Source organism: Hippocampus guttulatus, chromosome 11 (assembly GCF_054856545.1).
Source record: "Hippocampus guttulatus isolate MCC_2025c chromosome 11, RoL_Hgut_1.0, whole genome shotgun sequence".
Lineage (NCBI taxonomy): Eukaryota > Metazoa > Chordata > Actinopteri > Syngnathiformes > Syngnathidae > Hippocampus > Hippocampus guttulatus.
The window spans coordinates 21,194,436-21,207,620 of record NC_141271.1 but is presented as its reverse complement, the minus strand read 5'-3'; the positions used below and the strand labels follow the sequence as shown (position 1 = coordinate 21,207,620).

At 46.8% G+C, this 13,185-nt stretch overlaps 1 protein-coding gene across 2 annotated transcripts in view; it reads right to left on the bottom strand.

The window, feature by feature from the left end:
* spegb (striated muscle enriched protein kinase b) overlaps positions 1-13,185 on the bottom strand; it is a 28,799-nt gene that overhangs the window by 2,492 nt on the left and 13,122 nt on the right. For both annotated transcript variants that reach the window (XM_086123213.1, XM_086123212.1), the window contains 27 exons: positions 12,946-13,175; positions 12,747-12,866; positions 12,489-12,593; positions 12,177-12,383; positions 11,989-12,112; positions 11,363-11,535; positions 10,960-11,072; positions 10,698-10,866; positions 10,524-10,620; positions 9,271-9,471; positions 9,073-9,130; positions 8,915-8,992; positions 8,227-8,399; positions 8,121-8,147; positions 7,900-8,052; positions 7,766-7,808; positions 7,596-7,664; positions 4,869-7,518; positions 4,538-4,687; positions 4,333-4,449; positions 4,053-4,220; positions 3,808-3,930; positions 3,186-3,350; positions 1,713-2,592; positions 1,282-1,521; positions 909-1,132; positions 591-666 (listed from right to left, as the gene is read on the bottom strand). In XM_086123213.1, coding sequence (XP_085979339.1) covers positions 591-666; positions 909-1,132; positions 1,282-1,521; positions 1,713-2,592; positions 3,186-3,350; positions 3,808-3,930; positions 4,053-4,220; positions 4,333-4,449; positions 4,538-4,687; positions 4,869-7,518; positions 7,596-7,664; positions 7,766-7,808; positions 7,900-8,052; positions 8,121-8,147; positions 8,227-8,399; positions 8,915-8,992; positions 9,073-9,130; positions 9,271-9,471; positions 10,524-10,620; positions 10,698-10,866; positions 10,960-11,072; positions 11,363-11,535; positions 11,989-12,112; positions 12,177-12,383; positions 12,489-12,593; positions 12,747-12,866; positions 12,946-13,175 — 6,933 coding nt within the window. The remainder of the gene's footprint in view (positions 1-590; positions 667-908; positions 1,133-1,281; positions 1,522-1,712; positions 2,593-3,185; positions 3,351-3,807; positions 3,931-4,052; positions 4,221-4,332; positions 4,450-4,537; positions 4,688-4,868; positions 7,519-7,595; positions 7,665-7,765; positions 7,809-7,899; positions 8,053-8,120; positions 8,148-8,226; positions 8,400-8,914; positions 8,993-9,072; positions 9,131-9,270; positions 9,472-10,523; positions 10,621-10,697; positions 10,867-10,959; positions 11,073-11,362; positions 11,536-11,988; positions 12,113-12,176; positions 12,384-12,488; positions 12,594-12,746; positions 12,867-12,945; positions 13,176-13,185) is intronic.

The window sequence follows — 13,185 nt, the reverse complement described above, 5'->3', positions numbered from 1 at the left end:
ATCTTTTGATTTCGCAATGTCAAAGAACCTTATTGATTTCAACAAATCCATCAAAGATGACTTCATGTGGCCGATACGGTCGTGACTGTGCTGCACTGTGTTCGACATTGTTATGCGTTTAGGATCCGCGGTAAATACACATTAGATCTTGCATACAGTACGGTGTTTCTCCCATTGTGCTGAGATCATTGATGTCATTGTCAGACATGCTTGATCACGGGTTTAGCTAATAACCCTTCAAGTTCCTGGCAATCACAGTCTCTCAGGAAATGGAGTGGGAGGCCAACATGAACTCCATCCTGAAAAAAGTCCGGACAAAATCCGACGGCGTACTTGAACAATTGTCAATATTCCACAGCACCAGACACATTAAAGTGCTCAAAGACTTTCTGCATAGTTGCACACCCAATGTTGTACTACAATTACTGCTCCTGGTCACTTAAAATGATTCAGATTCTGCTAAGCCTAATGAAAGGAGCATCACAGCAGGCGCTTGTTTCACAGGGTTAAGCAGACTTTATGGAACACAGAGGCAGGCGACAATATTCAAAGAATGTGTTGGCTGGAAGCTGTGTGAATGCAACACTTACATTATGAAAGTGATCACACCCACGCTCCAGATGTCAGCTGGGGGGCCCACCACATCCCCTTTCAACATCTCTGGAGCTGCAGGGACAAGGGGGGGCAAGGGGGTAATAGGATTTGGTCATTAACGTAAAAATTAATTCTCATGTGTAGTTCACTTGAGACGATGTAGTTTATCATACTTGGGAAGTGTTTCTCTAGCAACGCTAACTGAATAAAGTTGGAACAAAGTCCGAGTAACAACAAATTTCACATGATTGATCTGAAAATGAATCAGCATCTTAGGTTCAATCGGATGAATACTCTGCCGGACGCGGTCTTACACATGCACTCCAGCGTTCCAACAGGTGGGCTAAACTGCCTGAGGAAAAGCGGGTTGAAGTTCTGAGCACTGCCAAAGTCAATGATCTTGATGACGTTCATATGTGTGACCATGACATTCTCGGGCTTAATGTCCAGGTGGAGAATCCTTCTGGTGTGGAGGTATTCCAAGCCCTGGAGGATCTGCACGATGTAGCTCACCACGTCCTCCTCTGAGTAACGGAACCTCAAGAGGTAACACATATGACAGTTATTAAAAGGAATTAAAACGACCAGCAGGGCTCGCAGCCGCTTATCCTGGCAAATCCTAATAATCACAAGTCCTCCATCATTACCAGTCTGTTGCGGAGTCGAGCACAGTTCTACAGTTGTCACCTGTCTACGAGGCTTTGGAGCATCTCTTTCCCGCTGCAGTACTCTGAGATAAGCACCAGGTAGCGAGGCGTGACGTAAGCCTCGTGCAGCGCCATGATGCGGCCGTGATGAAGCGACTTGAGGATGTCGTACTCCTGCAGCACCGCCTGCTTAGTGTCGGCTTCGTACGGGACGATCTTGGCCATGAACAGGTTCCCCGTGGCATTTTCCCGGCACTCTCGGATCACGCCGAAGCGACCCCTGTGTCACAAAGAATGGCCGCAGGGCAATGAGTTGTCATTTTCCACCAATCTTCTTTAAAGATAAGTCTTATCTTGTTTATAGGCAGCATGGTGGTACCCTGCCTCACATCCAAAGCTAGGCTCCAGCTCCCCCGCGACCCTTAACCGTTAAAACATTGTGGAAAATAGATGGCTAGAACTTGTTTGTACCTGGCTTTCTCATCCATAAAGGTATAAGGTTTTTGAGGAACTCCCTGGCGCAGATATCCCTCTCCAGCTTTGCCGAGAGGTGTACGTCTTCCAGAAGGTGTCGCCCGTCCCGACGGAGTGATCCGTCCTGATGGAGTGATCCGCCCCGACGGGGTACCGCGACTGTCCCCACCCTGCAGCACTGGCGTCAAACTTTGTATCATCACCGCCGGCGCGGAGACTTGAACGGCAGAGACGGAGGACGTGGTGACTGTTGGTGTGATGGCGGATTGAGATGATGGTGTAACCCGAGCACTGGCAGACGGTGCATACATCGGCACCGAGCAAATGGGCTTCCCGATGACAGGGGCGGGTGGAGCTACAGGAGAGGGAGCCTTGGTCTTAATCGCCTTGATGGGGGTCTGGGGTTTGGGTGGGACGACAGGCGGAGCTGTCGTCTTGGCTTGTGGTTTGCCCACACTGATGCTGAGCGTGGACTTTGCTTTGCCCACTGTAGATTGTACCGTTGTGTTGGTCTGAGCCGGCGCTGGTCCAGAAGGGGCCGTATTCACGGGTGGCGTCCGCTTCACTTCAACTTGCGCCGTCGGCCGGATGGTTTTTGGGGATGGGGATTTTGCCGACTGTGCAGGACAATTTAGAGATGCAGGTGTGGTGGGCGTTTGGGTCAAGGTGGGCGTCTGTGTCGGGGTGGGCGTTTGGACCAAGGTGGGCGTCTGTGTCGGGGTGGGCGTCTGCGTCGGGGCCCGTGTCTGCATTGGGGCTTTACTTGGAGCCAGTTTCATCGGTGGGAATTTCATGGATGACATCATCAGCACAGGGGTTGATGGACCTGGCGCCGGGCTGGTCTTGACCACCACTGGGGCACTGGAGTCAACTGGTTCTAAGAAGTAGGAGAGATGTAAAAAACGGGGGTATTAAAAAACAAGTCAACGCTCGCTTCGTCGCAAAGGCCTAACTCCGACAATGGGTCAACAGGGTCATGAAAGCCATAACTGGATTTGTGACATTAATGGGAAACAACTGGAGGAGTATTTGCTGGAACATAAAACCACAAATACAGTCAGTGAATGTCAACCCTTAAAGTTTTATAATTGCCTTATCAATAATTGAGCAAATATGGCTGTCCATTAACTCTGATCCCAAAGCACTTAAATGAAATTACAACGAAATCCTTAACAAAAATGGCACAAAGATGAATTTATTTTGGGGGGAAAAAAATGCACCAGAAGCACACATGCGGCAATAACTCTCCTTTACTTCCACGAACAGCCCTGGCAAAAATTTGCTCCTTCCCGACATCCAGATGGCGACGAGATGAGGCTTCACTGTGTGCTACAATATAAGTACTTTTTTCAATGTGTTTCATTGCAGACCGCACAACGGCAATATTTTCCTCCAATTCCGTCATTTTAACCACAATGTCTCAGAGACGACTAGTTGAACTCGATTCAAATGAAGATATTTTGCATGTACCTGCAGGCCCCAGTCGCACAACTTCCGAGAGGTTGCTGTATGGGCCTTGGCCGGCCTTGTTGACACAAGCCACCCTAAATCTGAAAGAGCCTCCCGCTGGTAAATCAACCACGTTGTAGTAACAGTCGGCCACTCCTGTGGCCACAATCAACCAGTTGCTCTCTCCTGAGGGACAAAAGAAAGATGCATTTTATATTACGCCCTCGCGGTAAAAGTGACGACTGAAATATTCAGCGCTGTACGCTAAATTACTAACACTGTGATTGGGTTTTATGCAAATTATTTGAATACAGTATACATACTTTGTCATTTCTCACTACTTTTTGGCCGTTGGTCATACTACTTTTGATTCATATCACATAGATGCCTTGCACCTTGGAGCTGTCAATGTCAGGCCGTTTTTTGCGTGATAATCTTTGAACAATGTCTTTCTTGGTTTTACTTCCTGTTTCACATGTTCACATTTACCGTACGCACGGACACGTCTCACCGATTTAGAAGTCATGATCTTCATTACTTAGCGAAAGCTACCCAATGTAGCTTATTCATTTATGGTTCTTTTAAAAGGACTGTTGAGAAACAGAAGCTGAGACAAGCTCACGAGAACCTCTTTCATACTAACCTTCAGTTTTCCTCTCCAGAGAATATGTGCAAGGTGCGGTAGTGTCGGACGGTCTCCACAGCACCAAAGCGGTGTTGTTGTACTTCTGAGGGATCTCGGGTGTTCCGGGGCGATTGGGCAGACCTTTTCACATAAACAATGTGAATCCAACTCCCCTCCAAACCTGAACCAAACTATGCACGAAACTTTCAACTTTTCATTTTGTAGTCCTAACAACTTGCTACAACGCACACAAATATTCTTACGGGCAAGGGAAATTGTGCAAGAACTGGAAGCAGAAGCCAGGGGGCTTGTCGCGACACATTCATAAACCCCTGCATCCTTTTTGGTGGTCTGCATAATCATCAGAAGCTGCCTGCCGTCAGGGCAGGCTATCATGTTCATCCTCGCGTCTATGTCCAAGGGTTTCTTATCTGAAGAAAAAGACGTATAAAAGTCATTGCAGACAGAAACTGCATATTGTACATTTATGGTTTCTATTCCGTCCCATCTTGTGACAAGAGAGCATTCATAGTTGGGTCACACCTTTCATCCAGGTGATGTGAGGCTGAGGGCTTCCTGCAGGCAGGCAGCTGAGTGTCACTGGATCCCCTTCAAGCAGGACATGATCTCTTAGCTTAATATGGAACACCGGAGGAAAATCTGCGGGACATGGATTGAACATATACAGTCCAAATGGATAAGCACATATGTGTGGTAAAAGTAAAGCATAATGTCATTCTGGACCTACCGGATACCAGTCTGGAGTACTGGTGCGGTGGGTGGGAACCCGTCTCTCTGGCGATGGCCGTGGGTAGATCTGGTTGTGATCCGGCCTTGGATCGTCTCCCTCGGGACAGACCCCATCGATCCCAACGAGATCTTCGCTCGCCTTCGATAACTATCCAAGAACCATAAAGTTTATGTTACCGCCCACGAACAAGAATTGACACAAGACGTTCTCGGTCACAACAGCATGACGGTGTTGAAGCGTCAAAATTCAGGACTGTCATCAACCGAGAACCCCCTTTGCTTCATAATGAAGATGACATATTCATAATGAAGATGACATTGCATCATACCCTTTGACGTGTCAGACTTTGAACTGGACATTGAGTCCAGTGACTCAGATGAGGCTCCATTACTGGCCTGAGATACCAGCTGGTTCTGAGGAACATTGGTAACTTTTATTCCACGGTTTTCTGATGTTGCGCGACGAAGCATGGACAGGATTGGCGTCTTCTTTGGCTCCTTCTCTTCCGCCGCTTTTCTTTCTTCAGAGTAACTGCGAATTCTGGTCGACAGACCGGCCACTGTTGATTCGATCTTCCTCCGCATCGTCAAGACTGGAGATTCATTGCACATTTTAGGCTCCTTCTCCTCTTTTTGAAAGGTGACATCAGCTCCACCATCCATGCGCATCATCTCCACTTCCTTCAAATCTTGTGATCCTCTTCTTCCGAGTTTCCAAGACAACCTACGTCTTAATGACCCTGAATCTTCTTCTTTGGTCACTTCCTCTTTGCGTTCCGTTGAAGGACTTCTTTTCAACCGAAGGGAAAGCCTCCTCATAAAACCTTGGTCCTTTTGAGCTTCACGAAGATCCTGGACTGATTTGGACTTCTCAAGTTTTCTCTGTGCCAATTCCAGTGGGGCACCCATCGGACCGGGCCTGTACACCACCTCACCTGACTCAGTTGAATCTGAAAACGTTACAGGTGATTTATCCCCATTCTTTGATCGGGATAAAAATTTCAAAGTTCTTGTGAGGGAAGAGTCACGTTTTTTGAAGCGGGCCTCAAACACCTCTTCAGAGGAAATGTCTTCTAGGTCCACTCCTACAAATGGAGGAGAGGAATGTGTGGTCGTCTTTGACGGACTAGGCTCCTTTGCTATGGTTTCGGGTGAGGCCACTCGAGAGTACACGGCCGGATGCTCGGTAGTTGACACGATGCGTGGAGTTGAAGGTGATGACGCAGTTACAAATTCATCAGATGCTGCAGGGGCTGATGCGGAATCGAGGACATCGACAGGGGTAGACGGGCCGAGCGGTGTGCCATTGAAAGGTTGAAGGGAAGGGACCATGATTGTCTGCATAATACTAGCATATGCTGAAGTCCTTCCATCAGGAAGAAGAACCTGTGCAGGGGCAGACGATGTTGAATAAGACGGAACCTGTCTTGTGGTAACTGAGTTTAAAGTCATGATTTCGGATGATTTACCAGGTGTTATTTCTTTCTCTTGTAACGTTTCTTCAGATGCATTTTCTTCATTCACAGCTTCCTTTCCTTCCTCATCTTCTTTCCCTATCGGTTCTTTTTCTTTTTGTTCTTTTGTCCCTACATCTTTCTCCAAATTACTCTCAATTTCAGAGCTTTGGACTGCGGCAGCTGGTGAAGAAGTAATGTGGTCCACAACCTCTGATTGATTCAGTACTTCCTGTGATATGCTCAAGTCCTTCTCAGTGAAGCCGCTCGTGCTTGACTTCTCATCAAAATGATTGTTTGTAACCACCGCTTCTTTCTTTCCACTGGTAGTTTCATTCGACGTTGTCTCTTTCTCCTTTGATGATTCCTGGCTTTGCGTTTTAATGGAACTGTCCCATTGGACAATATCTGGTGTCGGCAGTTTTGGTGAAGGCTCTCGAGGAGTCGCTGGGCAGGAGTCGAGCTTGGTTTGCTCAGTGAGAGCTGACATGGATATAGCTTCCTTGAGTCGTCGCTCTTCCACCTGTGCCAAAGGAATTTCAAGGGGGGCTCCTGACCTTCTGTGTGAGGCTATTGGTTCGGAATCTCCTTGACTGAAGGAAGCACTTTTGCTCAGGACCTTGGGTTTGGAAATGTCATCCCTGGGTGAGTCACTCGACGCCGCTCTCGTCAGCGAAGGGGGTGCCAGTCGGTTAGTGCGAGAATGGCGATCTGAGGAGATTGCACCTTTGTCATCACCCATTCCTAATGTTTCTAATAGAGGCCCTCGCAGTCCACTCAACTTTTTGTCCAGGGATCCTCCGCGAAGCAACCGTTGCCTCATCAGCTCTAGCTTCAGAGCGTAATCTTCTTGGCTCATCGTTGCAGTCCCAGGACTGGTGCTCCGCCTTGGTAGTTCCATCGAGGCGGCTTTCTTGAGAACTTTTCTTCCGCCCTCTTGATTTCCTTCTGAGAGTACTTCTTCTGGCCTGATCCGAAGTAGCAAAGCACTGTCAGCTGATCCTCCACGTCTCAGCTCCCCTTTTCGTCTCATGGTCTCAGGTTTGTCGGACTCCACGCTGGACCCCCTTTGCAGAGGTTTTCGCTTTAGAATTTTCTCTGGCAGCCCAGCAGGTAATTCTTCATCTGAGGAACCCATGTCATCATCTTTCATTGTTCTTTCGTGTTGCCGGCTTTTACTCGTCAATTGAAGCTTTTCTTTGTTCATTTCAACTGCATCGTGTTCCGCTGTCTCTTGGAGAGCAGATGTAAACTGTTTACACGTTCCATTCTGTTTGACTGAGTCTTTCTCACTAGTCTGGATGTCATTCAGTGACACCCTTGAACCAGAGACTTCCATGTTGAGCGGCATTGGAATAAAAGGAAGTTCATCGACGTCTTCATCTGAATCGGAGGATGAGGAAGGCAAAGGCGAAGCGTCCTGAAGGTGCCTGGGAACTGCGATGGAGATATGACTTGAGGAATCATCCAGCAACTCGGGAATGGACCTCATGACCATTTTAGATTTGTAGCTGATTATTGAACGCTACAGAACAAACAAACAAAATGTTACAGTTTCTTCATATATGCCGGACTTGGACATGAAATGGAATGCTTCATTACCTGCCATTTTCTGCGAGATAGGAATTTCTTCAGTGAGTCTGTATTGATAACTGACCCCTTACTGAGAGTCTGTACAAAAAAGTTCAATTTTCTTAAGGCCATTTCAAAGATAATCAAAGCTGAATAAGGTTACACTCGACTAATAAAGGTTTAAAGACATTTGTGTGTACCTTGAACCAGGGATTTCGGAGACATTCTTGAGTATCTGGTCGCCTAAAAGCAAAAGTACATCGCATATACATTTTAACGCAGGCGACTTTGCGAAGACGATGATACATAAGGATTTGAAAATGTGGTTCCTCACAGTCTCTCTGCTACGAGCAGTTTAATGATGAAACCTTTAGCTTCTCGAGAAAGATTGGCAAACATGCTTTCCTCGAAGGCCACGTTGTAGTTCCTGATGTTCAGCACGGAACTGCGGTCATTTTCACCAGCAAATGGAGACACTCCTGTCAGACTGATAACAGTCACATTTAGATTTCGGAACGGGGTCGTTCTTCAAATCTTATAAGTCACATAACTCACCACAGGTATGCAATAACTCCAACTGACCTAGGGAAAGGTAAGACAAGTGTCAGCCTGAAGTGTTTGCGGACAATTGAAACACACTTCAGATAGCGAATGAAGATACCAGATATCAGTTGCCTTTGACACCGGGGTCTGGTTGACAATTTCTGGCGCAACAAATTCTGGTGTGCCGTATTTGCAATACTGAGCCTCATCCGGGGTGACCTCCACCGCATTGCCGAAGTCACAGATTCGCAGTTGATCACTGTGTGCGTCTGCCATGAGGATGTTGTCAGGCTCAAAAAAAAGAAAGGAAAAAAAATAGTCTTTTAAAAACAGAAACTTTTTTGTCTTTCTCTTGCTGGAGAGTAAATCATATTGTTATTCAACTTGTCACCACTATTTACTGCGCTGTCCCTGAATACACAAACGGCCATTGCAAACCTAACGGTGATCATTTCAGTAGTCCTCAGGATATTTTAAGATCTTAGATAAGTATAAAAAACACTTTTGTCTTCAGCAAATCATCCATCCATCCATTCATTTGATAATCGGCCTCTCCTCACGAGGGTCACGGGCGTGCCGGAGCCCATCCCAGCTGTCATCGGGCAGTAGGCGGGGGACACCCGGAATCGAAGCCTGCGCCTCTTGCACTATGAGGTGGACGTGCTAACCAGTCAACCACCGTGCCACATTCAGCAAATCATTTCCGTCATTTTACAAGTGAGCATGTGACACCGGATAGGCTTAAAATACAAACAACAGCCAAAAGAATATGATTCAAATCTGGCAGGACTTGCATAAATGCTTACCTTGATATCCAGGTGCATGATGTTAAGATGATGAAGATAATCCATTCCATCGAGCAACTGTCTAACACACGAACGTACCTAAGGTACAACGAGGATGCCAGCTGTAATTTCTTCAATGTTACTCACTGTATGGTCACGAAACATTACAGGAAGCTTACATCAGATTCAGTGAGCGTCGATTTCCGTGTGAATCTGTCAAGAATCTCCTCGTGGCATCTTTACATGGGATTTAGGTCAATAATCTGGCAGTTTAGATGCATTTGGCAACAGCAATGTCAAAACGCGAACATCAGCGTTTCATCTGGCAGCATGCCCTCAACCGTTGAAGGACATAAAAGGGAGCATGATATGGATACAGTTCAGTGATGATGACGACTGCGTTCTTTTTCTCAAAGGCATCGTGCAAGAAGACAATTCGCTCGTGGTCCAACTTGGAGAGGAGACTCATCTCTCGCAGAGCAGAGGTCTTCCTCTTGGCTCGTGTGGAGATGAACTTGGCGGCGTATTCCATTTTGTCTACTTTCTGGGTCACGTGCTTCACATAGGAAAATGCACCTCTGGGGAATGCGGCGGGGGTGGAGTACAACAATGTTTCAGCATTGACTTCTATTGTGAAGTAAAGTCAGCGGAAGCATGAAGATGCATAGGTGTCAAACTCAGGTCCTGGAGGGCCGCTGCCCTGCATGTTTTCCAAGTCTCCCTGTTGCAACACACCTGATTCAAATGAACAGGTTCAATGTCAGGCTTCTGCAGAGCTTGCTGATGATCTGATCATTTGAATCAGGTGTGTTGCAACAGGGAGACTTGGAAAACATGCAGGGCAGCGGCCCTCCAGGACCTGAGTTTGACACCTATGAAGATGCCAAAATGTAAATCACGATACCTTAATTGGCTGGTTCCAATTTGGCTCCACCGGGCTGAGATTCTATCAGTGGTGGAGGACTCAAGTCACAGGACCTGACTTGAGTATAAACTTAAGTCGCCAATGTTAGGACTTGGGACTTTCTTGGATAAAACTTATGAGAGCGTCGACTTGACGACATTACGAAGTTTCGATTGGCAGATTACATTTTTGATCAAATAGGGGAAATGAGAAGTGAGTTGTAAACATGCAACGTTTGGAGTTCAAAAACAAGCTTCATGTCAGCTACGCGTTCAATCGAGAAGAAACAGAAGAGACAGTGCAGTGACAGATTGTGGACCATTAAATAAGGTCATTGTGAAGAAGTACAACTAACTCGTACAGTATCTGCAAAGTGGCCGAAGCCCAAGTACGTGTTGTGACGAAGCAAGACTGTCGTACGCCTAAATTTATGACTTGCTGAACCAACATAATGACTGGACCTGCTGGATTTTGGCCACAGTAACTTGAAACTTTCAGATTAAAGGCCTTTTCGGCGCCAAAGGACGACAGTGCCAAATTTAAGACCGATTTATGACTTGCCCATATGTGATTTATCCATGCGTTGTCTGATAAACTTCACCTCACGAGGGTAGCGGGCGTGCTGGAGCCTATCCCAGCTGTCATCGGGCAGTCGGCGGGGCACACCCGGAACTGGTTGCCAGCCAATTGCCGATATGTGACGTATGCTTTTCGATGATGCCTTACCTTTTAATTTCCTTGTGGATGTCATAATGGTCAGTCAGTTGCCGCATTTTCCTCAAAATGCTCGCCTCGTCTTCCATCGGCTCCTCTTTACTTAAAGCTACGTGAGATTATTGGCTCAATGAGTGTGGATCATTGCAGGGATTGGCCAAATAAATGTGAGCACAAGTAGGTCACCTTCATGAACGGTGAGTTCGGCTTTACAGGACACTGAGCCTGCCAAGTTTCTGGCGGTGCAGGTGTACACTCCTGAATCCTCAGGGCAAGCGTTGAGGACCACCAGTGAACATTCGTTGTCGTCGTACACAAATGTGAAATGGCTCCCCTCCGACAGCAAAATATCGCTCTGAAACAAGCGCAGCAAAATGACATGACTTTGACCACTTCTGTTTCAGGTCAGCTGGTCTTCATCTCGGACTGAAGACTGAACGCTACAAACCTTGAACCAGAGGATGTCCGGAATGGGACGGCCTTCCACAACCACAGCAAGGCGAGGGGACTCCCCAGAGCAAACGTCAATATCCTCCATTATCGTCTCAAATGTTGGGGGAGCTGTGGACAGAGTGACATTAGGAAAATACTATGAGGCGCTTGGTACAGTGTAGACTTTCAGCAAGTTGGAAAAATCGTGGGCGCGTTTCTACTTTCGGGTCTTGGGGGAGCTGCGAACTATCCTAGAGGACCTTGGGAGAGGGGCAGGGGACTTATGAAATAAGCCGAAACTCACCAAACCCAAATTTCCGGTACAAACAGGAATGAGCTACTACTTGCTTGATGTGAAATCTAATCAAGACTACCAGGAGGTCTACATGAACAAGAGAGGTGAGGAAGGTGCGGCCCACCTGCCATCTCCACGCTGAATGTGCAGCTATCACTTCCATGCTTGTTGGATGCCACAAACATGAATTCTCCAACTTCGGCGTGCTTCACTTTCGTTAGCATCAGAGTGTGCTGATCATCATCTGGCATTGCCATTTCGTACACGCCCCGCTTGTTGTCCAAGACTGCTCCCCTCCTGTCGATATAGTTTACATCATTAAAGATCATAATCTGTGTTGTACCCTAGGTACAGTAAACTGGAAACTGAAAAGCTACACAGACATTATAAGGGGAGCAACTCTATATGCATCCATTTTCGGTAGTGCACATTCACACCGGTGGACAAATGTGACTCTTCAATAAACCAAAGATGCGTATTTTGGAAAGTAGAACAGAGCTGGAGTTACCCATAGCCTGATCATGCAGCACATGCACTCATCTGCACGCTAATCGTATATGAAGTGCTGCCTCCAACAATGAGAACGGTTCTGCTGTCATTGTTTAAGCTGGGTTTTTTTCCATGCTCTGGGTTCCGCTTCAGCAAAGAGAAGTCTCTTGCTTCGTTCAACCCCACCAACATCGATATCTCATTTAGGGCAAAATAAAATATTTTACATATCATCTTGGGAAAAACAACAAGTGACGATACCTTTTCCAGATGGTGGCAGCATTGACATGATTGATGGTGATGGTGATGGTTACTGACTGGTTTTCCATCACATGTACAATTTCCGGTTTATCAATAATCACGGGAGCTTCTTGAAGATAGGGACCTTGAACCCAAAGCACAGGGTACTGAGTCAAAGCAACAGTCACAACAAGTGAGGAAAGCTGTACCTCGGTCCAACAGTTGCACGGGGTCTGTGGCGGCTGAGGGCTTGCTGAATGCCTTGGAGGTGATGCTCAAAACCCTGAAAGAATAGCGCACACCTTTGGACAGTGTGCTGATGGCATAAGTGGTCTCCTTCAGGCCAGATGCAATAATTGTCCACTGAATGGAGCCGAGCGCTTGTTGCTGGATGGCGTACATCAAGGACTTTGACTCTGCGTGCAAAGAAAAAAAATCTAATGTGGACGATAACGGCAGCAAAAAGACATCTCAGCGGGAGTGTGATGTCCTTTCTACGTGACAAAATGTTTTTGTGGTACCAATGGAAGGGTCCAATCTCCTTGGCTTCTTCCAGCTAAGCGTGATCACTTTACCAGTGATCGATTCGATCACTGGAGTCCCGTCAGGAGGATCAGGGAGGATATCTGAAAAGCATTCAAAAGTGGGATCCATAAAGCTATATCTGGTAAAAAAAAAATAAATAATAATAAATAAAATAATAAAAAAGCTATATCTAATCTTGAAAAAGTGACTCTGATTGAAGGCATATTTGTAAAAATGTTTCAAAAGGAGATTACCCGTGACATAGAGATGAGCGTAGCAAGTGGCCTTTCCTATTTTGTTGGAGATGACACTCTTGTAGACCCCACCGTGTGCGTGGCACACTGAGCGGATGACCAGACTGTGGACATCACGAACTGAAAGGAATTGACAAGGCAAAGCGAAGATGAGAGGGTATGACACTGACGTCTCGGGTTTTTGGGGCGAAACGCTTACACTGTGTCATCTTCCTGTCCTCCGTGCTTTCGATTCTTTTGCCATTGTGGAACCAGGCGATCGCGGGATACGGCAATCCGGCCACTTTACATTTGAGAACAGCCTCCTTCCCCTCAATGACATCCAGATCATAAAGGGGCTTGATGAAGTCGGGCATTGTGAAACGCTCAACTTCATTCTCAGGGACCTCGGGCTCCTCCGGTATGGATGGCATCTTCTCCAGTTTCGCCCTGCGTGAAG